This window comes from Eurytemora carolleeae, unplaced genomic scaffold, assembly GCF_000591075.1.
Source record: "Eurytemora carolleeae unplaced genomic scaffold, Eaff_2.0 scaffold69, whole genome shotgun sequence".
In the NCBI taxonomy this organism is placed as follows: domain Eukaryota; kingdom Metazoa; phylum Arthropoda; class Copepoda; order Calanoida; family Temoridae; genus Eurytemora; species Eurytemora carolleeae.
In genome coordinates, this window is record NW_019396021.1 from 201,310 (window position 1) to 226,300 (window position 24,991).

A 24,991-nucleotide genomic window follows, 5' to 3' on the forward strand; every position below is an offset into this window, starting at 1 on the left:
AAACCGTGTTGTAAGCCATCATTGCATGGAAGGTCACTTAAAAATACATACTGAATCCAACAAATTGAATTCAAATATAAGAAACCGTAAATGTATATATATCTCGCCTTGTTTAGTCCAGGGTGGTAAATAGAAACATGATGAACTGTGTTCAAACTAGAGATTCACTTCAGCTCATTCATATTCTTACTTTTTTGTAATCTAACCCTCAAGAATGAATAATTACTATTTTAGAAATCTGTTTTATTGTTTTCCTCTAAATACACATTTACATCCTTACATAAACAAAACCTTCATATTAATTCTTGTTCTTGTTCATGTTTTCCCTAAAACATACTCAGTCTCAAATCTCAAAATTATAAAATTTTTTAGTTTGTTATTAAATAAAATTTGTTGTCATCAAAGATGTATTTTCAATAAAGAATTCCATGTATTCATTAAATATTTTAAAGTTAGTAATAGCACAGAGTAGTTCCTTGATAGCTTAATGGTGAACCAGAAGAATATCTCAATGAAAGAGATTAAACTGAATCCAAGGAACAGAGAGAAGAAACCTCCAACAGCTGATAGGAAAGTATAAAACGTAAATCGTTTTCCTCGTTCATATTCTAAATATCAGAGTCCATTTGTAGATATAATTTAAAATGTTTAAAATATTTGGATTTTAACAATACTCAAATTCCATGAATTTTCTTCCAATTTTTATCGAAAAGCATATGTCATGAGTAGGGTTTCCTGCGAAAATTTTCGTTCGTATTTCGCAAACTTTTTCACAAAATTAACATTTTTTCGCAAAAATTAATTAAAGAAAAAATTGAAAAAGATGCGAAAAACAATTCCGCAAAACCATATCTGCAACAAATAATTGCGCAAAAAAACTTATGGAGTTCACTGCTCTGAGAGCTCAGCATTAGAATTGTATTATCATAATAAATGATTTCTTTACTTTATATTTTTCCGCAAAATTTTCGCATTTTTATGAATGAACGAAATGCGAAATTTTTTGTGAAATTTTCACGAAAAGATTTACCCTTTTCACTCGAAACCCTACTCAAGAGCATTTACCCCTCTTAAGACAATTAAGATGGTTTTGTATGTTTGGCCGCGGTGTGTTACCTAATAATGTTGGATCAGCGAAATATATATTAACAACAGCAATATCTTCCTTCATTGCATCATAGGTAAGAAAACTTGTATCCTAAAACACGTTAAACTAAGCTTTAAGTGCGTTCTGCAGTGATTTGCAGTAAATTAAAGCCGAAGATTTAGTAGCGTTAGTGGAGAGTGGGTGGAGTAAGTAAAATAGGCCTATGATGGCCAGGTACAGTAAAAAGTCATGGTGCGCGTAAGGTTGTTTTTCGTTTTTCAATCGTTTTCAAAAACAATTTAAAAACGACCCACTCGTTTTGAACCGTTAGAAAACAAATAACGATCGTTTTTGAAAACCGTTTTTATACGATTTTTTTTTAAAAAAACGATCGTTCTTCACAATTATGCTAACGATCGTTAACTAATGGTTGTCGTTAACGATCGTTAACGAAACGACGCACTTTATAAAAACGGTCGTTTTTGGAAAAACGATCGTTTTTGAAAAAAAATTTACATAGAACTTTATTGTATGTCGTCTGACATGAAGTTAAACAGTTGTTAGGGACGTAAAATTTCTTGATATTTTCTTTAAAACAACACAATGATAAGTACAGATGCCCTTCAGGTCGATTTCCTCTCTTCGTTAACGATCATTAACGAAGGGTTGTCGTTAACGATCGTTAACGAAACAACGAGTTTTATAAAAACTTATCATATGTTTGTTTCGTTTCGAAAAGAAATTCTTTTTTGCGATGACTTTAAACCAGTTTCAGTACATTTCTACGCACTTTGTTTTTAGTCTCAATGCGTCTTCTTCTTTTCCATTTCTAGGCCGACTTGTACTTTGAACGGAGCACGGACGGAGTACACTTGTCAAATCAAAAATTAGAAAATAACACGATTTATGCACAACACTTTTGCCAGACAATTTTTTTGGAATTAAAAACGTCGATTATTTCCTTTTCCAATCGAACAAATTCTTAATTTTTTTCGAAAATATTTAAGAGATCTTTATCGCAATTGTTAAATCAAGCATTTATTAATTTTTAAAAATCTGAAGTGCAGATTTGGCCCTCAATCAATAATATAAAGAATACTTATTTGACACCCCTGGCATATTATTTTTAGTTATACCCCAAATCAAATGTTTTATTTAAATTAAAACTACAGTTAAGCAAAATGACAAATACAAAAACTATACAAGCCAAGAGCTACCACCTCCTTTAAAAAAACTAAGATTTAGAATAAATATTCTTTTAAAATATGCAGTTCTCTGTTGTCACAGATTGAATTGAGTTGATAATGTATCTATTTGTTTATTTATAATATTCCACTTTATGAGTTATGATCGGACACACAAAGAATCAGACGGAATATCAATTATAAATGTTTCTAATTATCATTACCTGAACTAGATTGGTAAATATCTCACTTTGCATCATCTTGTAAGTACTGTATCTAGTTCTAAGCTGGCTAGAGCTAATATTTACCGGTACGGTTTGACTTTTAGATTTGTAAATCCTGTTTGCAGATTCGGTCCAACCTGATGTAGCCTGCTCACTGATCAAGCAGAGAGGACTCAAGTTGAAATTTCTAGAGTCACAACCCCTTAATACATTATTTATTTATTTGAAATATTAGCAAATAGACTCTAGAGTCACAACCCCTTAATACATTATTTATTTATTTGAAATATTAGCAAATAGACTCTAGAGTCACAACCCCTTAATACATTATTTATTTATTTGAAATATTAGCAAATAGACTTCTTAAATACTTAATTGACACTTGTACACTTTGAACTCCCTTGCAGGCTGAAAGGGACTGACAAAATGCATACCGAGGGATTGTCTAAATTCCACTCTAATACATATTCTATTCTCTGTATGTATTGCTTAGAAAATATGAGTTTTTTTGCAAATACTTCATTCCTTTAGGGGAGAAAAATCGGTCCTTAATTAAAAATCCATTACAAAGGAATGGATTCTATACATGATTTGTTACATGTTCATATTTTATAATTTTCTGAATATTTATCTGCTAAGAAGTCCAATGCAGTCATTTTCAACCATTAAATCTGATTGCCAACATTAGAACGTCTATACATTGTTAAGTATTTGAAACATTTATTTAATAAATTCTCAAGTTGAAGGATTTCAGTCTTAAAGAACTCGAATGTTATGCTTTATTAATGTTATTTAATCACCTCTTCTATAATGGTAAGGTATACTAAACCTGAATGGAGAAGAAGTATGACTACTGGTATAGGTAATTGAGGAGCAGTCAGGGGCACAATTACAGGATTCAGTAACCTCAACTTTCTCCATCTGTTTTTGGAACATAAACGCAGTCCAGGGATCACATATACTTGATTCATCCCCTTTAAACACAATACAGTTAGTCAGTTGAAAAATAAAAAAAAATATTGTTTTTATACCTTTTGGTAAGAACCATGGGACACATCCAAGCTCAGATTCAACCTGGAGTATCTTACACTCCATATCACAGTTAATAAATGAGTAGGTTTTATAAAGAGTTAGATGTCTTTCATCAGGGAAAAAACATTCTCTCTTTTCAGGTGAAATTGATTTTATATCATCATCTGCTGATATTATGTATGATGAAAGCTGGACAAAATGCTCTCTACCAGGAGATAAAACCTTACTCTTCATTTGCATCATTGGGAATTCCATTGAAGATCCAACATACAATTGGAATGCATCATAGTCTTCATAAACAGTCCCAAAGTCAACATTTCCAATGCTTTTATCAATGGTTAAACGCAAACCATTATTTTTCCCAACTTTTGGATGTATTTTTTGTTGTTGTTCTACAGTATTTGTTTTATCCATTTCATTTACTAGTGTTGTATATTTACTTTCTCTTAGTATATTCTGTACATTAGCTCCACAACATATTCCATAGTCTGTGATGACAGTTCTAAAAATACTGCTACAGTTTACCTCAGTTCCAAGTATTTCACATCTTTTTAACAGATATTTAACATTTTGTAGATCAGGAATATCAAAACAAGGTTGGGAAACATATCCCAATAATTTAAAAATCTTACGAAATGTTTCAAAGTCCAGGGATTTCATATATTGTTTTATAGGTTCAATAAGCTGACTTTGCATTTGTTTTAATTCTTCACTTCGCTTTTCATTTATAAATAAGTCAAGCGTGGGGATTTCTCCAGGTTTGATTTTAGCAGACAGTGTTTCTTCTGGCTCTGGGCATATTGGTTCAGGAGAAGTGGATACATCAGTTGTGTTTGATATGTTTGCAGGGATTGGAATATAAGGATTAGCATATAGAGGTTGTCCTGCAAGGAAAAGGAATTGAGTCTTTGCCACAAAATCAAATTTTCTAATCCCAATATTTTAACAATCTGAACTTTTGATATTTTAAACTTAAAAAACTTATTCTTAATGCATAGTTTGAAAAATTTATGGTATGCAACATTTGGTTGCAAAGATATGGGGTTTGAAAATCAGAGTTTGTGGCAAAGCCTTAAATCCTTTATTAATGAATCATGAGTTTTCTCAAACTCACCTGTTGTAAGTGAATACACTGTATATATATCAGTTGTACACAGTGAAAAAACAAAATTTGATCTTTTATGACATCTTTGCTCAGTTGACCACCATAAGAATCCTTGACATTGCTGAAAAAAAAACAGACTAGAAGAACGAGGAATAATGTATGCTTTTACATTTCAGCTTATTAAAGTAGTTGGAGCTATAGTTTTTAAAATTCTGCAAAACGTAATTTCAAGTGACCCTCAAAATAAATATGGCAATGCCCGATTCACAACGATCGCGGTACCCTTAAAAGCTTTGGTTGATCAATTTTGAATTGGATATCAATGTTTATAATTTGAAAAATTGATTATTCTAAATTAAAGATTCTCTACAAAACTGTCTTGCACATTCCTACTACAAGAAAAAATATAGAAATGATTAGAGTTAAACACTTTTAAACCTAGAAAAACGACAATATCTTCCACATTATTGATCAGATAAAGAAATTTCAAGGGTACCAAAGTGAACAGCCCCTTTACGAACTTTGAAATTTATTGGCAGAGTAACCGGGCCTAACTTGGAAAAGTAATGTTGTTTGTTTTCAAATATTTCCACAGTTTCTCCTAAAAAAATAGTTGATAACTTAATTTCTAATGATTGACAACTTCTTACCGGATCCACATCACAAACCACTTTACATTCAGCAACGGTAAAATTAAAGTAGGAATCTGGCGCCTAAACATATATTCAATATTTAGATCTTAAACAGTCGTCGTCATATACTATGAAGACGACTTTCGATTTAAAGTATTGATTTCTCTCAAGGTTTCAAACAACATGGATATACGTACATAAATACAGGGGACATTAGTTCCAAAACAAACATATAGGCACAAATGGAAAGACTGGGTTTTTAAGATCACAACCCATATCGAGAGTAAAAGTCGATAATTAAAAATATAGCCAACATTTTATTAATTATGACGAGGACAACAATTCCCAATTTAAAATTATTTTCTGGAATCAAAATTATAAAAGGAGTTCTTTCTATATTCAAACCCTTGACGGTTTTCAATACACTGTTAGGCTTTTCTTTTTCGAACATATCCTGAATTTGAATCATTGTCGCGCGCGTTTTCGAGACAAAACCCTCTATCCCTTTTCTGAGTATAATCCTCTAATTAGAACAGAACTCTCTTTCATAACTTGCAAAATAAAACACTGAAATTAAAAATTATCTTTGTCACAAATTAAAATGTTTAAATCCCTATATCTTTGGGACCTGATGGAGTAAACCTTTGATATTTCAAACTTAGATTATTTGACCTAACACTATTCTTAGTTTGAAATATATTTGGTCTAAGACATTAGGTTTCCAAGATATAGGGATTTGAAAATCAGAGCTCAACAATATCAATATCATTAAAAACTAATTTGGCCCATTTCTAACACTCATTGTTAGAAATGGGTAAAGTGTTAGTTTTGGAACTATATCCTAACTTCATTCAAAGGAATTGAGTCTTTACTACAAACTTAACTTTCTACGCTCCATATCTTTGGAATCTGATGGTGTAAACCTTTGATATTTCAAACTAACATTGTTTTAAAATTCTTATAAAATTCTTAGTTCTTATCAAAGGTTTACGACATTGGGTTGACAAGAATTTTGTAAAGGCTGTATTCCTTTGAAGATTAAACATACAACCACTGATATATTGCTTATTTAAATAACTGTCAAAAAGGATTAACAGATAACTTAAAAAATTTGCATAAAATGAAAAAGTAAAGTTACAAATTTGGATGTGAGATGGTCTAAAAGCCTAATACCTGATACACCTCCGTGGCTCCCCCATTTCCACTCCAACAGTTTGAAGATGCTGTAGACTGATATTCATACCTTTCAGTGAATACTGGATTTGTTTTAATCCAGTACAATCCTACTTCACAACCTAACTCTAAATCATCAAAATCAATTTAATTTTGAAATCAAATCTTGTGCTTATACAATTTGGTAAATTATTTTATTATGACACAAATGCGATATATATTCCTTATTTTAAAATAAGTCTAATCCTCTTGTAAAATCAAGTCCAATGATTTATTTTAGATTATTCATTTTCTATCAGATAATTGACTCCATTCTTTTAGATCTAATACAAAACATAAATCTATTTTCTGGTATAAAAAACTCGCGGCTTGGGAAGCAACATTCAAAAGCAATTTTTTGTTGCTAGACAAGAGGCGATTCTTTATTTCTATTGTATACAGCGTAAAAAATGTGGACAATTAGCAGAAATATTTCTTCAGGGATTATTAATGCTGTTATTGATACCTAAAAAAATAGTTTATATTAATTTACTTTGAAAAGAAACTCAAATTGTATAATCCCTATACTTTTGCATCCTGATGGTACACACTTTTGATATTTCAATCTTAAACAATGTTAACCAACAAATTTATAGTTTGAAACGTCTACAACGTCGGGTTTTAAAGTTCTAGGGATTGAAAAATCAGAGTTTGTTACACAAACTCAGACAATGATGTTACATATTAATCAAATGAATTAAAATGGCAATAAAATATATTCCATCAACAATTTCTTTAATTGGATACTTACGTCTTAATGTATCAACTTCAGTCGTATCAGAAGATGTAAAACATTCATTACTAGATTCAACATAAATAGCACTCTCACAGGTAGAATTTAAATTACAGAGTCCAAAGCAATCCTGGTAGGAACTAACATATTTTGTAAACTTTGGAGATGTAATAGTACACACCCTGAAATACCATTCTTTTCTTAAGAAGTTATTATTATTATTGATTTTTGATAGAAAAACAAAATTTTACAACATAATTAAGTTATAGAACGCATAACATGGAACAAGTCATGCTATAAATGGATGTCTTGAATGATTGTCCCAAGACTTCAGGGGGGTAATGATATCCAGAAGGGATTGAATTTAAGGTGATTGGGCACTAGTCAAATGTAGGTTTTCACGATATATTTAATTGTAAAAAATATAGACTTTCAGGGTTCTCCCCGGTTACCTTAGGTAACAGATTCATGAAGAGAACGAATTATTTGGTGTAAATCTTTAAAAGATAATTGAATATCTTGGATCTTGGTTTGGCCCTTGTCTTCTTATACAAATACTCATATAATAATTCCGTAATATCCTTGGTTTTTGTCAATTGCTCATAAAAACACCATTGAAAGGCCTAAACTGAAGAAATAAAACATAGGGTCTGATTCTGCAGTATGTTTTGCACTATTGCAGTTTTATCTAGCTTGTATATTTTACTCAAAAAATGGCAAAACGTAACGGAAAAGGCATGATTTTTGATAATTTTTCATCATTTTATGCTTAAGATAATGTTTTCAAAGCTTATTTTACGTGATATCCTACCATTTTTTGAGCGTTTAAGAAGTACACTTTATGTGTGCCAATGACATGTAGAATCCTTACGTTTTATTTGTTCAGTTTAGACCTTCAAATTGTGTTTTTAAGAGCAATAACCCTATAAGGTTAGCATTTTACAATTGAATTTATCTTAAAACTCTACATTTGACTAGTGTGGGGGAGGAGGAAACCTGATATCTTATTGTGTTCTATAATTTATAAATACTTACGGTGGAAAACTAGCCAGTAGTTTAGCATCGCAAGCAAAAGCATTTCTCCTTGCCATATCTGTTTGACTGTTTTCAATATTCTGTGACAGGAATACTTTAACAAGATCCATCACACTAAACAAACATTAAATGGGGTTTTAAAGGACTGTGAGCGTAATTTCGAGTGACCCTAAATGCAAAGAGGGGAATGACCGATTTACAACAATACCATTATTTGATATATTGACTGATTATCAATTGTATCTTAAAACGCAACTGATTGTATTTATATTTTGCAAGAATAGCATAATTATTTGATCTATTGACTGATTATCAAGTATATTTTAGCACACGACTGATTTTATTTATATTTTACAAGAATACCATTATTATTTGGTCTATTGACTGATCATCAAGTGTATCTTTGCACGCAACTGATTTTATTGATATTTTACAAGAAAACCATTATTATTTGATTTATTGACTGATCATCAAGTGTATCTTTGCACGCAACTGATTTTATTTATATTTTACAAGAATACCATTATTATTTGATCTATTGACTGATTATCAATTGTATCTTAACACGCAACTGATTTTATTTATATTTTACAAGAATACCATTATTTGGTCTATTGACTGATCATCAAGTTTATTTTAGCATGCAACTGATTTTATTTATATTTTACAACAATACCATTATTTGATCTATTGACAGATTATCAAGTATATCTTAGCATGCAACTGATTTTATAAATATTTTACAAGAATACCATTATTATTTGATCTATTGACTGATCATCAAGTATGTTTTAGCACACTACTGATTTTATTTATATTTTAGAGCAATACCATTATTATTTGATCTATTGACTGATCATCAAGTATATTTTAGCATGCAACTGATTTTATTTATATTTTACAAGAATACCATTATTATTTGGTCTATTGACTGATCATCAAGTGTATCTTTGCACGCAACTGATTTTATTTATATTTTTCGAAAAGCCGATTATCCTATGTCGATGTCCATGACAGTTGTTAAAAATTGATGTTCTGCGGCTTGTTAATCATTTTTGAATAAAATGCTCAACAATTAAAAGCGTTTGTAAAGAGAAGTAAGGATAAATCAGTCCTTCTTTATCTCTCAAAGGTTTAAAAAAGTACTGTTGCGAATTAAACATGAAACTCTGCTAATGAAGTGTCAATTGAAATTACGTCTTTATATCCCTTTAATAACAAATCTATTTGTAACATTAACTATTCCACCTCATTACAGTGGAGTTTATTTTAAATTCTTCCACGTTGAACTTGTTGTACAGCACAGTAAAGTTGTCACCTGAAAAGTAACTAAATTATAAAAAAAATAAAATGGGTGTTATCTGAAATAGAATTGAATTGCACAACGATCACAATAAATGGTATTGCTATATGTGTCTATACTATGAAATAGAAAGAAATCATGGATAAAGTAACAACGGAGCTATCAAGATATGTTGAATAGAAATATGCATGATTTTAGAACAATATATTTTCTATTTCTTTTTTCATGAAAATTGTGTATATTTTTTAGAATTGAATGCTACTTATAATTTGGGGGAAAAAATGAAAAATTGGGCATAAAAAAGAAAACTTTTTTCATTTAAATTGATACTTTTAATATTTTGCAATTACAAATTTATTTTTTCCCTAAAAATCATAGATTCTCAAAAATTCAGCGAACAAAACCATAAAACAAATGTTTGTGCTGGGGAAAAAATAGATTTCAAAAAGGAGGGGGGGGGGGGAAGAATTTTTTTCTGAGAAAATATACACCCCTGAAGAAATTATTTTATCCTTATTAACGGGCATTGGTCATTTATCGTCAATTGTCTTTAGTGGGAATATATTTTAAGGAAAACATTTATAAAAAACAATATAAACATCAAAACATTCTTTGCTTTAAATTGTAATTGAAACCTTGGTTGGTGATGATTTGCTTTGCTAACCAGAGGGAGAACTCCTTCAGTAAAACTTGGTCAAGTAGGTCTGTGCGTAATCCAGGACTGCAGATGGTCACTAATATCATATTTTCATTTTAACAAGATTCTTTGGGTTGGTTACCCTGGATGCTCTCCAATGTACGAAAAATGTCGCCTCCTCAGCATAGATAGATAGAATCCACATATGACGTCACGCTTCTCTTTATAGTCACTACATTTTCCATATATGGAGGGCATCCAGAGTAACCCACCTTATTAATTAACCTTGCATATAATGAACCTAAAATTTTTCCAATTCAACTGAAAGGAATTGAGACTTTATCACAAACTATGATTTTCTAATCTCCATATCTTTGCAGCCCAAAATCGTAAACCTTACAGATTTTAAACTGGGAATTCTGTTAGATGAAAGAATCTAAGTTTAAAATATCAAAATATCAGGTGGAAAAAATATAAGATTTAGAAAATCTAAGTTTGTGGCAAAGACTCAATTCTTTTGAGATCAGATATTCAGTAAAGATTGTTCTTACAAAAAAAACCTTTGCTATTTTCAAATTTGCAACTAAAATCTTCTTGTTACTGAAGCTTCAAAGCTCAACGCTTGATAATCCAAACTGATTTGTTAAATCATTCTTGTCAAATTTTCAGAATCTACTCCACCTGCAGGGTATTCAATCTTTCCAATAGGGTAGTTAGCATTATTTAGAGTAGTTATAGTTGGGTTGTTTTGCCAGTCCTTGTACGCTTCTACAGATAGATAGATAGATAACCCTGAAAAATGTTTAAAAAATACAAGGATGGGTGATGAGAGCGCAGTATCAATAAAAAAAAACAATATCCGGATCCATTTGATGTCAGTAATATGTTTTTAAATTGCTTATTATCTCAGTTTAAGCGCCAACTTTTTCTTCCCATTTCAGAAAAGGGACTGCAGGCATAATTTAAACTGACCCTTCATATAAAAAGACAATATCCGATTCCCAACTGTAAAAGCTTTGTCTAATCAAGCATAAATTAAATATTAATGTTTAGAATTTCAAATTATAATGTTTAAAAGTGACTTGCACATTTATACTGCAGGAAAACATATGGAAATTAAACAGCTTTTTTCATTAAAAACAACAATAACGGCATCACCGTATAGTTTAATATAATTAAAGAAATCGTTTAGCCTTTGTTGCTAATTTACAATTAGATATCTAATTGGATTACACGAATTGAATAGACAGAAAGATTGATAAATCTTGCCGCTTTTGCGATTCTATTGGTCCTGAGTACTCAATAAGCACGTACGTGAACCCTGATTGGTTTAGAGGCTTGTGTACGTTTGAAACAACTGTGTCATGGAGGATCCTTTAATCATTAGAAATCAGTCCCTTAAAAGGGACTGTAAAGGAAAAATGAAAGGGGGTATAGGATTAAAACTGATAATCTCAGGAGTTGAATGATTCCTATAACATCTATCTTATGTTCTTGTCTCGAGAAATTGACATAAAACTGTGTCAAAATTATACCAAAACGTATATATGTAAGATTTTTTTCCGTATCACATGGTCAAAACTCCCTCCAACGGCAGTGCAGCATGCTAGTCACGTGATACAGACGGAAACACGGGACAATAATACTGCACTGCTATTGGTTGGAGTTCTGGTGACATGTTCCGGACGCATAAATCATATTATATCAATTAAAAATAAAAATCAATAAAATCAAATAATAATAGGAGCAAACTTGAGTTTCTCAGGCTCCTCTGGGATATCGTTGTTTTCAGATTTGTTGCGTATTTGTTAAATATGAGCTGTTTAACACTACGAATCTTATACAAAATTTTATATATATATATATATACGTTTTGGTATAATTTTGAAACAGTTTTATATTAATTTCTCGAGACAGGGACATCAGAGAGAACTATTATAGTCTCATCAACTCCTGAAATTCTCAGGTTTCAGCCTATACCCTCTTTCATTTTTCCTTTACAGTCTCTTTATTCATTAGAAATTTATTATTGATACTTTCTTTTCAGAAATCTGTTCCTAAGTATCAAACTATGTAGTTCATTACAGAACTGGTTCAATGCTTTTATCAATATTGTTCGCTGGTTCAATATTCTCAGATTATAGACTCTCTATCGAGTTTGGATAATACCTTCCAAAGAAAGTTATGGCTATAATATAATGGATAATATAAGAAACAAGCATATCAAACTTTAGCAGAGCTGATTTCCCTATAAATAATGTTGCAATAACATTTAATAATGAATGAGTATGGAACATTACTTTCTAAGCAAAATTTGTGTTTATCAAGAGTACTAAAACTTTACCATGAGTACTGTAACTATGAATACTGTGTAAATCATAAATGAGTACTTTAATTACTCTGTGTACATGAGTTTTGAACTAACTTTTACGCACGGCCTAGGAGTACTGTAATTACCTTAATACCATGCGTACTGTAATTAACCTGTTTACATGACTACTGTAATTACCCTATGTACATTGTACATGAGTACTGACTCTGTGCAAGTGAGCACTGTAGTTACCCTATGTACATGATACACATGAGTACAGACTCTGTGCACGGGAGTACTGTAGTTACCCTATTACATGAGTACTAACTCTGTGCACGTGAGTACTGTAGTTAACCTATGTACAAGAGTACTGTAATTACATGTACATGAGTACTAAATTTACCTGTAAAGCAGATTACAATTACTCCCCAGATGATTCTATCAACCAGAGGTTGTTTAGGAAATACATATCTAACACCATGAGCTGTAGCATTCTCCCCATAACCCTCCATAGTTCGCACAACCGCACTAACACTCATGTTATCCTTTAAATAGTATCTTTATATGTAGTTTTATCATATGATACTTAAGTTCAACTTGCAAACTGAGCACTTGCCACGAACTCTATTTTATAATCCTTATAAATATATGCAATATATTCAGGTGTTAAACCTTTTAGATTTCAAAGTATGATTCCTGCTAAATCAAATAGTCTAAGATTGAATCACAAAAAAATTGTTTTGATCCCTTTATCCTTGCAACCTGATGTCGCAGACATATATTTCAAACTATGAATTCTGCTAGATCAAATATATAAAGATTTTTAGGTTGCAAAGATGGACTGTAGAAAACTTCTGTTTGAGATAAATAATCAGCTTCTTTTTTGCATAAAAAAATATATTCTTCAGACTTTTTATAGATTGTATTGGGGAATGTTGTATTGTATAGGGGAATATTGTATTGTATAGGGGAATATTGTATTGTATAAGGGAATATTGTATTGTATAGGGGAATATTGTATTGTATAGGGGAATATTGTATTGTAAAAGAGAATATAAAATTGTATAGGGGAATATTGTATATGTATAGGGGAATATTGTATTGTATAGGGGAATATTGTATTGTATAGGGAAATTTGTATTGCATAGGGGAATATTCTATTGTATAGGGGAATATTGTATTGTCTAGAAAAAATGCGATAAAACTTTGTCTGAAGGCTTTCAGGATGCTCTGCGAGTGCGAACAATGTGCAAGTAACAATGTTGGCTGTTAACAGTGTAATGAATTAAAAAATTATATTTTTAAGGTATTTATAGTGCACACTACTCAACTGAACTCTGGACAAGCGTATTATAATATATTAAAATGATTAACCAATTAAGGATATTCTTTATTGCCGGGGCTTCTTTGTTCAGTTTTGCATTGTAAAGGGAGAAATTGCCAACAAATAATAAAATAGTATAAAATGGAAAATATCTGTAGGCCTTTAAATTCATGTTGAATAACACAGCTTAAACTTTAAAGCTTCCAACATGACCAAAATTCCAAAATCATTACTTTTCAAATTCAAAGGGGAATGTCCACATTTCCATACAAAGGGTGGGGGTAGNGTTAACTAGCCAAGTTCTAATTACAAGTTTACAAGTAATTAAAGAGAAACTTTTTTAATTGGTAGCTTCTCATGGTTCCCATGTTTGTGTGTATCCATGCTGTTTAAAAGCTTGATATAAATCAGATTGAAATCGAAAGTCGTCTTCATTATATTGATAAAATCACCTAACACCGTTTGATGGTTTTTTAAAAATATTCAGAAATTTTCTTTATTTTAGAGTTTGCATATTAAGGATTAAGGAGTCAATATTTTTTGAAGCTGCTCTTTTCCGAAGTTTGTCTATTTTGGAGTTTGTCTATTTTGGAGTATGTTTATTTTGGAGTATGTCTATTTTGGAGTATGTCTATTTTGGAGTTTGTCTATTTTGAAGTATGTATATTTTGGAGTATGTCTATTTTGGAGTATGTCTATTTTGGAGTTTGTCTATTTTGGAGTATGTCTATTTCGGAGTTTGTCTATCTCGAAATATGTCTATTTCATATTATAATATATTAAGAGTTTGTTCATGAATGGCGATGCTGCTTGTAGATGTATTAACCAAGCTTTTGATGAATCTATTGATTTGTGGAAGACGATGCTTGGCCGCGTTAAACAAGTTCCACAAGATTCAACAGAATGAGATAGAACGGATACGGGGCATAGTACTGATAAACATCTACACGTGTGATATCGATATTGACTGTAGTTCTGAACCCTCTAGTAATAAGTTATAAGAAATATATATACTGGAAGTTATTTATGCGTTTTTATTAGAGTCAGACTCACGTCCTCTATAGATTAACTTTAAATTTAATTAAGATAGATATTTGTATTGGTCTTTAATATGGTCTATTAACAATGTGCTAAATAATTTTGCAAAGAATGAAAATCAAGTAAGGATTAAAAGCTGGTTAGATTCCATACAGTTGTATTTAAAGTCTCTACCCTGCATCTATCACCTTAAAACAAAATTGCGGAAAGCTTTTAACAAAGTAAATTACATTAATTTTCAGTAAGATTGAAATCTTATATGTTTTCAAACATAACTTCTATTTTAAAGAACTTTTAATTTTATAGGAACCAAAAAGTTGTAAACTTTTTATTAACCTGATAAATTAAATTTCTTCAAACTTTTGCTTTGTTTGTTTATAATCTTTGTGAAGAAACAATCTCAAGAACTGACGAGGGTCAACCCAGAACGAAATATGTTTTCAATAAATGTGGAACTAACATCTACTTTTTTACTCTACAGAGGTTTAGTCCATCACCATCACTGAATTTTCAATTTTGCTTTGAAATCAAAACTAGAGGAGCTACAGTGAAAACCTAAATAAGCCATAAATCGAAAGAATTCATCAAATGTCATATTCTTCACTTTCTGATAATGGAATATTGCAGATATTTAGTTTTTTAATTAAATGATTATATGGAACTTTTTAAAACTGTTCCCCCATATTCATGGCTATCTATTTATTTTCGCAAATACTGAAATTTACGAAATATAGTATCAAACTCATTGAAAAATTGTCAAGACCACATTTGATAAATTCTTCCGATGTATTCGTTATTAAGGGTTTCACTGTATGATATCACAAAGTCGTTCCAGTGATTTCGTATTTTTTACTGCGTCTTTTTTTGTCTAGATTAAAGTGATGAGACCTATGACCTTGTTTGAATGCATTTCCGGACATTCATCAACTCTCCGAAATCAAAGACGATTAAAAGGTTATCTCTAAATATTTATATCTATTTGTTTATTGGAACATCTTGTAATCATATGTTTATCAATTGCATGCAGCAACTCATGTTTACTAAGTTTTCTACTGCGTTTATCTAGTAAACGCACATGATTACCGCGCCGCCCTCTGTCAGTTACGTACTTCAAATTCACAGTGATATATTATAAATCTACTCATTATAAATTTAAACAAAATCATTGAAGTGAAGGCTAAACATAATTACTGCAAGATGTGATGATATCCCTTTATCTGTATGCAGGCATGTTAAAAATGTTTTGAATTTATACTTTTTACTTTCGTAAATTGTAATTATCATTGACTTTTTATCGATATGGTTGCATAGCAGATTTACAACAATACCCTTCAAACCTTTGTTTTATGAAGAACGAAATAAATAAAGAAGTTTCTGAAATTATTGGTTATTTTTAATTGTGAGTTATCTTTAAACAACCCTAGGCTCGAGTGACTATATTAACGTAGTAACAGAAATAAAATGAGTTTTAAATGGTAACATCGTTTGGGATGGTACATGACACTTTCCAGATGAAGGGTCACTTGAAACTACGTCATACAATACCTTTATATTGTAATAAAAGTATATTTTCTTGCGCAAATTACCCTTATACATTAAATCTAAGTCTACATGCATAATGGACGAATCGTAATTTTTTAGCGATTATCCTATCTGGCATAAATTAAAAGGACTTCAAGTCAATTAACTTTTAAACTAATTTCAAGTAACCTACCGTTTCTAGAGTGGCATCCCTGATTTACTACGATACCCTGCATAAACCTTTGACTAAATAAGGACTACATACTTTCCCTTATTAATCTACAGAAATGCTTGTGATTGTTGAACAATAGCGTACACTTCAATTTTACGACTGGTCACGATATTTACACTGAGTTCTGAGATCTGCAGTCAAGGGTTTAAAGGTTCCAGTTGTAAATCGGGAATCTCAATCTTTAATAAAATATCCCTTTAAAGTACGCTTACAGTTAAGGTAAAATCGGTATAGGCTGAAGCCTACACATTTTAGGAGTTGATCGCGACCAATATTTTTTCTATCTAATGTTCCTGTCTCAACAAATTGATATGAAGTTAAACCAAAACGCATATACTTTTCATTTTTCCTTAACAGTCTCTTTATGCGGATCATTTTATTAATCCAGCCTAGTTATTGTACAGGATTATAATGCTAACCTGTTTATCTATTGGCTATTGCTCAGTGTAAAGAAATAATTAATATAATAACAATACTCAAAACAATTTTAAATCTATTCAATTTATTTATGTCGTTGTTTTCAATATCAATTGAGAATTAATGCATTTTTTCTTTTATAAATGGACAATAGACAATACAGTAGTCCTATTATTTGAATTTATAAAGGAGTTGTTGATTAATTTATAAAACACGGCCGTAACTTTAATTCTAAACCCAGTTTCTTTTAATTAAAAAGAAGAGGAGCCGTTAGTTTTTTTCAAAGTTTAAACATATTAATTCTTTAAAAAAATATATGATACATAACTACAAGCAATTTGCATTTCTCTTTCTCTATCTCTCTCTCTCTCTCTCTCTCTCTGGAATATCAATTTATAACTTCAGATCCAGGTTACACAGCTTTCAGAAATAGAAATTTTGTTATCATAGTCCTAGTAAAGTTTGTAGAAAATCCACTTGGAAGAACTGCAAGTTCGAGGTTGCATAATTTTAGATTTTTTTCTCCATAAATATCAATGAATTGAAAGCAAATGTGTAAATTTTCTAACATCATTAATACATGGAAGAATAATGGTACAAATTATAAATCATTTTCATTGTCTCTCTATAATCTGAACTTTATTATCTATAGTATTAAATATAGTATTATAGCATCTGGGATACCCTGGGAATTCCAGGTTTATTCCTAAAACTATTTAGAAATCTAGTTATTAAGTCTATTTTTTGTATTTTTTTTTTACAAAACTAGTCATATTAAAGAGAGACAATGAAAATGACTTCTTATTTGTTCCAATTAACCGTATACCACCCTTATATATAACAGCTTATATTTAAACACCTTGAGTATCTATACAATCCTCATGATTTACAAGCGGAGAATAGGCAACACATATATGCTGTCTATAACCGGTTTTAATATTTATCTTACGCTAAGCTAGGCAGAGCTCTCTAATCACATTTCTCGAGAAACTGACATTACCATTTCTAGTTTTTCTTCTAGACGTGATACTGTCATCTATTGGCTTTTTATAATGATAATAATTTATATATTTTTATTCCTTCATAACTTATATATTTATTTCGAATTTTTTTTAAAGTTTTGAAATCTTGAAATACAAAAACATTGCTATATGTAGTAATACCTTTTATAAGTATTGTATATCATTTACATAGTTTATGAATACGAGTTAGTAAAGGCGGCATTATCTTATCTTACTAAAATAAAAGAATAAAATTAAATTTGCATTTTAATGTTGAATTTGCAACTGAGAAACGTCATTATTTGCAGAAGAATGGCGCTAAAAGCATTTTTGTTTTCTTCAGGTATAATTTCCTTTATTGTTCACTATTCCGAAACAACTTCTAGCTATTCCCCTAAAACATATTTCCGCTAAAAACATATTTACGCTAAAAACATATTTCCGCTAAGACATATTTCCGCTAAAAACATATTTCCGCTAAAAACTTTTTAAAAAACATTTGCTCACTTCTATCTTTAATATTTGTTAAACTTTTCTTTCTTCAGCAAAGTGAAAAGCATATTACCCCTAGCTAACTAATATGAACAATTTAAAACTTTTCACTTTTAGTTCCTAATATTCTCTGCGAACTGGGTTCATCATCTAAGGTATTATGAAAAATCAAAGGAATTTATCCATTAAGTTCTAAAAAAATTGAAATTTTTCCAAAAATTTAAACAAATAGCATAGCATAGAGTATAGTAAATATTTTCATTTCTATTAATCCACACCAATTTAGAATATTTAGCTAGATAAATAGTTTGGAATGATAATTAAATGTTTTTAATTTTATTTTGAAATATGTATTATCTGTATATTAAATATTTTTATATTACTAGCCTTAGAGGACGTTTCGCGCCCATCTTCTAAATTAATTGTGAACATGTTCTCTTTGTGTACATCGTAAAAAAAAACAAAAATAATTCGCGGATTTTCACAAAAAATTCGTGGATTTTCAAAATTTTAAAAAAATTTAATGGAGATAGAGATTTGATGGAGACAAATATTTGAAATTTTGATCATTCATAAACCTTCCCTGGGGTCACTAGATGTCCCACAAAAAATTTGGCCCCGATCGGTTCAGCCGTTTTGACGTTTATTGGATACAAACAGACAGACACCCAAACAAACAAACAAACAGACAGACAAGCCAAATTTATATATAGATACTAGGGTTTTAGATTTAGGGCGCTTCGCGCCCATTTTCCATTTTAATTGTGAACATTTTCCCTTTATGTAAATCGTAAAACAAAACAAACAAGAATTCATAAAAATTTAGTGAATTTTCAAAATTTTCGAAAATCAAATTTTGTTTGAGGCAAATTTTTAAAATTCGATCATCTATAAATTCCTTCCCTGGGGTCACGTGGGATCCCACAAAAAAATTGGAGCCGATCAGTTCAGCCGTTTTGACGTTTATTGGATACAAAAAAACAGACAGACTGCAAACAAATATACAGACAAGTAAAGTATACATATAGATTATATTTATCACCTTTAAGGTTGGAGGTTTGATGCAAAAGTTGGGAAGTAAACATATTCTGGTCGTAACAGATCCAGGTCTTAGGTTAGTTAAACAACTATATAGATCTAAACCTTGAACCCCTGAATCCTTGTATATTAAAACCTCTGAATCCTTTAAGTGTAAACCCCTGAATTCTTGCTAGTTTAAACCCCTGAATTCTTGTTAGTTTAAACCCCAGAATCCTTGTTAGTTTAACCCCCAGAATCCTTGCTAGTTTAAACCCCTGAATCATTGCTAGTTTAAACCTCTGAATCCTTGCTAGTTTAAACCCCTGAATCCTTGCTAGTTTAAACCCCTGAATCCTTGCTAGTTTAAACCCCTGAATCCTTGTTAGTTTAAACCCCTGAATTCTTGCTAGTTTAAACCCCTGAAACCTTTCTAGTTTAAACCCCTGAATTCTTGATAGTTTAAACCCTTGAATCTAGTTTAAACCCCTGAATCCTTGTTAGTTTAAACCCCTGAATTCTTGCTAGTTTAAACCCCTGAAACCTTTCTAGTTTAAACCCCTGAATTCTTGATAGTTTAAACCCTTGAATCCTTGCTAGTTTAAACCCCAGAATCCTTGCTAGTTTAAACCCCTGAATCCTTGTTAGTTTATACCCCTGTATTCTTGCTAGTTCAAATCCCAGAATCCTTTCTAGTTTAAACCCCTGAATCCTTGTTAGTTTAAATCCCCAAATTCTTGATAGTTTAAACCCCTGAATCCTTGCTAGTTTAAACCACTGAATTCTTGCTGGTTTAAACCCCTGAATCCTTGCTAGTTTAAACCCCTGAATTCTTGCTAGTTTAAACCCCTGAATCCTTGTTAGTTTAAACCCCTGAATCCTTGCTAGTTTAAACCCCAGAATCCTTGCTAGTTTAAACCCCTGAATCCTTGTTAGTTTAAACCCCTGTATTTTTGCTAGTTCAAATCCAAGAATCCTTGCTAGTTTAAACCCCTGATTTCTTGTAAGTTTAAATCCCCAAATTTTTGCTAGTTTAAACCCCTGAATCCTTGCTAGTTTAAACCACTGAATTCTTGCTAGTTTAAACACCTGAATCCTTGCTAGTTTAAACACCTGAATCCTTGCTAGTTTAAACCCCTGAATCCTTGTTAGTTTAAACCCCTGTATTCTTGCTAGTTCAAATCCCAGAATCCTTGCTAGTTTAAACCCCTGAATCCTTGTTAGTTTAAATCCCCAAATTCTTGCTAGTTTAAACCCCTGAATCCTTGCTAGTTTAAAACACTGAATTGATGCTAGTTTAAACCACTGAATTAATGCTAGTGTAAACCCCTGAATTCTTACTATTTTAAATCGCCGAATCCTTGTTTGTTTAAACCCCTGAATTCTTGCTAGTTTAAAACCCTGAATTCTTGCTAGTTTAAACCCCCAAATTCTTGTTATTTTAAACCCCAGAATCCTTGCTAGTATAAACCCCTGAATCCTTATTAGTTTAAACCCCTGAATTCTTACTATTTTAAATCCCCGAGTCCTTGTTAGTTTAAACCCCTGAATCCTTGCTATTTAAAACCCCTGAATCCTTGCTAGTTTAAACCCTTGAATTATTGCTAGTTTAAACCCCTGAACTCTTGCTAGTTTAAACCCCTGAATTCTTGCTAGTTTAAACCCCTGAATGCTTGATCTAGTGGAGCGCGAAATATATACAAATTTAGAAAGCTTGATCTAGTGGATAATGTATATGTCTAAATATTTAGCAAGCTTGATCTAGTGGATCGTATAATGTCTGAATATTTAGAAAGCTTGGTCTAGTGGATCGTGTATAGTGTCTAAATATTTAAAAAGCTTGGTCTAGTGGATCGTGTAGGGTCTAAATATTTAGTAAGCTCATGGTCTAGTGGATCGTGTAGGGTCTAAGTATTTAGAAAGCTTGGTCTAGTGGATCGTGTATATGTCTAAATATTTAGAAAGCTTGGTATAGTGGATCGTGCATATGTCTAAATATTTAGAAAGCTTGGTCTAATGGATCGTGTAGTGTCTAAACATTTAGAAAGCTTGGTCTAGTGGATCGTATAGTGTCTAAATATTTAGAAAGCTTGATCTAGTGGATCGTATAGTGTCTAAATATTTAGAAAGTCTGATTCAGTGGGTCGTGTTGTGTCTAAATATTTAGAAAGCTTGGTCTAGTGGATTGTGTAGTGTCTAAATATTTAGAAAGCTTGGTCTAGTGGCTCGTGCTGTGTCTAAATATTTAGAAAGTTTGGTGTAGTGGATCGTGTAGTGTCTAACTATTTAGAAAGCTTGGTCTAGAGGATCGTGTAAGGTCTAAATATTTAGAAAGCTTGGCCTAGTGGATCGTGTATATGTCTAAATATTTAGAAAGTTTGGTCTAGTGGATCGTGTAGTATCTAAATATTTAGAAAACTTGGTCTAGTGGATATAGAAAGCTTGGTCTAGTGGATTGTGTAGTGTCTAAATATTTAGAAAGCTTGGTCTAGTGGCTCGTGCTGTGTCTAAATATTTAGAAAGTTTGGTCTAGTGGATCGTGAAGTGTCTAGTTATTTAGAAAGCTTGGTCTAGTGGATCGTGTAGTGGAAGGAGTGGAATCAGCTGGACTCAAATGCTCTGTTTATGACAAGGAACAGTGTTTTTTTAATTAAAATATTGTAAACTTTTTCGATAATTTTCGGACATTTTTAAATACACAGAACATTTAAAATAGCAGAATTTTTAAATATAATTTTCTTGCCTCAATCTTAAAGTCTCTTAAGGGGTGTTGAAATGTCGTTTTTTTATTGGACATGACTTTATTACATTATAACTTTGTTTTCAATTCTGCTTTTTGGTATTTTATGCATTTTAAATTCATGTCGTCTTCGTTTATAATGTTAAACGAACCCCTTAGCAAAAAATGTCACTGAATGAACTAGGTACAAGAAGACCCCCCTGAGTATATTATCAAAGAGATTATCCAGCAAGCAAAGGTTAATTTTTATTAAAGGGACTGTACAGATCTTTTCAAGTGATCCTTAATTTAAAGAGTTATGTCTATTTAGACAACGCTGTAAGTTATTGAATTAATATTTAAACAGCCTCAAATTTAACCTTAAACAGGCTGTGGTGGGGGGAAGGGTGGGGTTGTTTGGCGCCTGGCACACTTTGATATTTGTTAAAAACTATTTTTTTTTTTTTTTGACCCTTTTTTAGGCATTTTTTCCCCCCTCCCTAGCACCCAAACTATTACAGTTATAGGTCTAACTTTTTTTCTTTGGGTTGGCCATGAAAGATTGGGCTATAAACATGCATTTCAACCCTATTCCTATTCTCTAGGGCCTTTTTCTAGGGGAGGGGGCGCCAAAACTCCCCTCCTCAGGCTATGTATAGATTCAGGCCCCCAGCCTTTATAAGGATAAAGAACCGCAACGACCTCGGCTTTGATTTCACCTCACCAAGTCACTTTTACTTTTAGGTAACCCTAGGTAAAAACATACTTATATACTGCACAGCGCTTGTTTATAGCTTAAAATTGAATGAAGTAATATACAGTGAAACCCTTAATAACGAATACATCAGAAGAATTTATCAAATGTCGTCTTGACAATTTTTCAATGAGTTTTATACTGTATTAAGTAAATTTCAGTATTTGCGAAAATAAATAAATAGCCATGAATATGCGGGAACAGTGTTAAAGAGTTCCATATAATCATTTAATTAAAAAACTAAATATCTGCAACATTCCATTATCAGAAAGTGAAGAATACGACATTTGATGAATTCTTTCGATGTATTCTTTATTAAGGGTTTCACTGTAGACAAATTACTGATCGATTTTTACGTGAGAGCGTTGAAATCTTGGTTCGCAGTGTCAACTACAGAGTCCGATTTAACATATTATATAAAACAATGAGGATCGATGTTGTCATTTTTCTATCTTGAAGAAATAGAAGATAAATTCTGATAAAAATCTGCATATGATTTTTTTAATTATAAAATAACAATTCTCAGTTAGAAAAACAAAAGGAATTGCTCCTGAATTCGTCATTTCCAAAAAAATGTAATATAAATTTTTGTGTGTAATATTTATTCGATCTAAAATAGAAATCACTATTAAAATTGATTTTCATGAAGGTGAGTGGAGTTGATGGCATGGTTGGTGTGGGTGGAGGGAGTAGTATGGACGCTGCTAAACTAGCATCATTTATGGCAGGAAATACAAAGTAAGAACCGTCACGTGATACAGGCGTCGATAAAAAGTACTTTAAACATCAAGTTATTGGAGTGAATATATTTATAAATGTATCTTTTTCAAGCTATTATAATAATCTAGAACATTGTTGAAGGAAAATAATGCAAAAATGTTCAGGCAATCGTTGAATGATATCTACGGGGTAGATAAATGTATTGGTCGTCGTCTACCTTTAATTCAGGTAAAACATGAATTTGACATTCAATCAATTCAATTAAATCAATCTAAAACTTAAGTTTCAAACTTTAGAAATAAATCAATTTTTAGTAGATTTAGTAAAGTTTTTAATCTATTAAAATCTTATTAAGTTTTCAAATAGATAATATCATTTGTACATCAAAGTTAGGGACGTAAACAAAAGGAAGGGGGGAAGCACAAAACCCACCCCCTGGAAAAGTGAAGAAATTTTAAAATTTATCCAAACATGTAATTCTATGTTCTAGGTGCCCACCACAGCTGGTACAGGGTCAGAAGTAACTAATATTAGTGTAATTACAACAGGTTCAAAATAATAACAATAATACTATAATAGTCATAATAATAATAATAATAATTTAAGTGAAACTCTTCTATACATGTTATCAGATTCACGTAATATCTCGAGTATCAGAGAACTGCGTTGCTAAACTCTTCTATACATGAAGGGTCACAATTATGTCATATGAATATATATTGCACAATAAACATATTTTTATACAATATATATGTATATATTACACAGATAGTTTATATTATGTACATTATCTTTATTATCTACTATCTGAAGTGCCCGGCGTTGCCCAAAGACTTTCTAAAAAATCGAATTTTGAAGAAAAAAAATTTGAAAGAAAAAATATGCGAGTTTTGATTTTTTTAAATCGACATTGAAAAATAATTAGTCTATGTTACCCCCGGGTTACTCAAGGGTTCTTCAAAAATATCATCACATTCGGTCTAGCCATTTGGTCTAAAAGGATAATATATAAATACAAATATATATATATATATTTATATGTCCGCTATAGCTGTCCAAACGACAGGAACGAATGGGCTGACATTTTTTGAGGGAACCCTTGAGTACCCTTGGGGTAACATAGGCTAACAAAAATTGAAAATTCTTTTCTTTCAAACATCAAAAATTGGAAATTTTTTTCTTTAAAAAATTGAATTTATTTTTGAAAATTCTATTTGAAAAAATTCCACGGCCAACACCGGGCACTTTAGCTATTTTTTTA

At 31.2% G+C, this 24,991-nt stretch overlaps 2 protein-coding genes across 2 annotated transcripts; one reads left to right on the forward strand and one right to left on the reverse strand.

Moving 5' to 3' along the window:
• Nucleotides 1-399: 399 nt before the first annotated feature.
• LOC111697295 (uncharacterized) lies at nucleotides 400-13,460 on the reverse strand. Its single transcript, XM_023467275.1, has 14 exons — nucleotides 12,899-13,460; nucleotides 10,866-10,976; nucleotides 10,183-10,281; nucleotides 9,493-9,562; nucleotides 8,245-8,358; nucleotides 7,228-7,391; nucleotides 6,438-6,565; nucleotides 5,283-5,345; nucleotides 4,642-4,753; nucleotides 3,527-4,411; nucleotides 3,325-3,469; nucleotides 2,496-2,697; nucleotides 1,117-1,198; nucleotides 400-608 (listed from the first exon to the last, which is right to left on the reverse strand). Exons 1-14 carry the CDS (start codon nucleotides 13,032-13,034, stop codon nucleotides 400-402), a joined length of 2,520 nt encoding a protein of 839 aa, XP_023323043.1. The 5' UTR covers nucleotides 13,035-13,460.
• Nucleotides 13,461-18,306: 4,846 nt separating this feature from the next.
• LOC111697370 (long-chain-alcohol dehydrogenase 1) lies at nucleotides 18,307-24,419 on the forward strand. Its single transcript, XM_023467393.1, has 9 exons — nucleotides 18,307-18,371; nucleotides 18,638-18,675; nucleotides 19,570-19,634; nucleotides 22,098-22,170; nucleotides 22,462-22,515; nucleotides 23,660-23,748; nucleotides 23,895-23,958; nucleotides 24,221-24,278; nucleotides 24,337-24,419. The coding sequence occupies exons 1-9, from the start codon at nucleotides 18,341-18,343 to the stop codon at nucleotides 24,417-24,419; spliced, it is 555 nt and encodes a 184-aa protein (XP_023323161.1). The 5' UTR covers nucleotides 18,307-18,340.
• The last annotated feature ends 572 nt before the right edge of the window (nucleotides 24,420-24,991 follow it).